Source organism: Mizuhopecten yessoensis, unplaced genomic scaffold, assembly GCF_002113885.1.
Source record: "Mizuhopecten yessoensis strain PY_sf001 unplaced genomic scaffold, ASM211388v2 scaffold8839.2, whole genome shotgun sequence".
NCBI lineage: Eukaryota > Metazoa > Mollusca > Bivalvia > Pectinida > Pectinidae > Mizuhopecten > Mizuhopecten yessoensis.
In genome coordinates, this window is record NW_018407748.1 from 370556 (window position 1) to 373185 (window position 2630).

General features: G+C 43.6%; 1 protein-coding gene across 1 annotated transcript in view; it reads right to left on the reverse strand.

The window, feature by feature from the left end:
- LOC110456734 (acid phosphatase type 7-like) overlaps positions 1-2630 on the reverse strand; it is a 25101-nt gene that overhangs the window by 5697 nt on the left and 16774 nt on the right. Inside the window, exon 9 of the mRNA XM_021507655.1 lies at positions 1383-1511. Coding sequence (XP_021363330.1) covers positions 1383-1511 — 129 coding nt within the window. The remainder of the gene's footprint in view (positions 1-1382; positions 1512-2630) is intronic.

Consider the following 2630-nt stretch of genomic DNA (forward strand, 5'->3'; position numbering starts at 1 on the left):
CATGTCTACAGGGTGTACATGTCTACAGGGTGTACATGTCTACAGGGTGTACATGTTTACTAGGTGTACATGTCTACTAGGTGTACATGTCTACAGGGTGTACATGTCTACAGGGTGTACATGTTTACTGAGTGTACAAGTTTACTTGGTGTACATGTCTACTGGATGTACATGTCTACAGGGTGTGCATGTCTACAGGGTGTACATGTCTACAGGGTGTACATGTCTACAGGGTGTACATGTTTACAGGGTGAATATGTTAACTGGATGTACATGTCTACTGGGTATGCATGTCTGCAGGGTGTGCATGTCTACAGGGTGTACATGTCTAATGGGTGTTCATGTCTACATGGTGTACATGTCTACAGGGTGTACATGTTTACAGGGTGTGCATGTTTACTGGGTGTACATGTTTACTGGATGTGCATGTCTACAGGGTGTACATGTCTAATGGGTGTTCATGTCTCCATGGTGTACATGTCTACAGGGTGTGCATGTTTACAGGGTGTACATGTTTACTGGGTGTGCTTGTTTACAGGGTGTACGTGTTTACAGTGTGTACATGTTTACTGGTTGTACATGTCTACAGGGTGTACATGTGTTTACAGGGTGTATATGTTTACTGGGTGTGCATGTCTACAGGGTGTACGTGTTTACAGGGTGTACATGTTTACTGGTTGTACATGTCTACAGGGTGTACATGTTTACTGCGTGTACATGTCTACAGGGTGTACATGACTACAGGGTGTACATGTCTACAGGGGGTACATGTCTACTGGATGTACATGATCTACATGTCTACTGGATGTACATGTCTACCGGGGGTGTGCATGTCTACAGGGTGTTCATGTCTACAGAGTGTACATGTCTACAGGGTGTACAAGTTTACTGTATGTACATGTTTACTGGGTGTACATGTCTACAGGTTGTACATGTTTACTGGGTGTACATGTTTACTGTATGTGCATGTTTACTGGGTGTACATGTTTACTGGATGGGCATGTCTACAGGGTGTACATGTCTAATGGGTGTTCATGTCTCCATGGTGTACATGTCTACAGGGTGTGCATGTTTACAGGGTGTACATGTTTACTGGGTGTGCATGTCTACAAGGTGTACATGTCTACAGGGTGTACATGTTTACTGTATGTACATGTTTACTGAGTGTACAAGTTTACTTGGTGTACATGTTTACTGGATATACATGTCTACTGGATGTACATGATGTACATGTCTACTGGATGTACATGTCTACAGGGTGTACATGTCTACTGGATGTACATGATGTACATGTCTACTGGATGTACATGTCTACAGGGTGTATATAACTATATGGAGTATATGTCTACAGGCAGTACATGTTTATTAATAATCAAAATTACTTCTCTGTTAAACACAGGCCACAAGCGTTCATAGGAATGTTCGTGAGCCCAGAACATCAAGTCCACATCATACTTTTTGAATAGCTGTTCCAGACTATAGGCATGGATGAAGGGTATCCCAACACGCACCTGTGAACATATTCAATATTTATAATACACATGTCTGTACATTTTTCACACAAGGGAATTCCAACTTTTACAGTAGTTAGGCAGAAGTCGCTTCAAACACACCTTATCCTTGTTTTCAACATATTTAACCCCTGTAACGTTTAAAGTGAATCAAATTAGTTCACAGATCTGATAGCCCCTTACTCCCAGCAAGACGAAAGAAATATCAAAACTAGGTATTGGGATTCCTGGGAAAATCCTTTAAAGGAATAGTTGATAATGGACTTTTTATCGCAGGTGACCTTGTGACATTGACCTTTGATTGGTCTCATCTTCTTTCGTATGTCTTTTGAAGAAATAGCAAGTCTGATTGTATTTCACTCATTATCTTGAAACATATTATGTAAGATTAACTGTGTGATAGATGCAGACAAATTTCAAGTTAATATAAAATTCTCTGAACCACCACATAATTAAAATGTACTTATATGCCCTCCCCCCCTCTAACATATGAAGCTACGTTATGTAGGGCCTCCTTACCAGACTCTCGTGGTGGGTACAGTCCCCCCCCCCCTCTAACATATGAAGCTACACTATGTAGGGCCTCCTTACCAGACTCTCGTGGTGGGTACAGTCACCCCCCCTCTAACATATGAAGCTACGTTATGTAGGGCCTCCTTACCAGACTCTCGTGGTGGGTACAGTCGTCTCCCCCCCCTCCTCTAACATATGAAGCTACGCTATGTAGGGCCTCCTTACCAGACTCTCATGGTGGGTACAGTCACCCCCCCTCTAACATATGAAGCTACGTTATGTACAGCCTCCTTACCAGACTCTCGTGGTGGGTACAGTCCCCCCCCCTTTAACATATGAAGCTACGTTATGTAGGGCCTCCTTAACAGACTCTCGTGGTGGGTACAGTCACCCCCCCTCTAACATATGAAGCTACGTTATGTACGGCCTCCTTACCAGACTCTCGTGGTGGGTACAGTCGTCTCCCCCCCCTCCTCTAACATATGAAGCTACGCTATGTAGGGCCTCCTTACCAGACTCTCATGGTGGGTACAGTCACCCCCCCTCTAACATATGAAGCTACGTTATGTACAGCCTCCTTACCAGACTCTCGTGGTGGGTACAGTC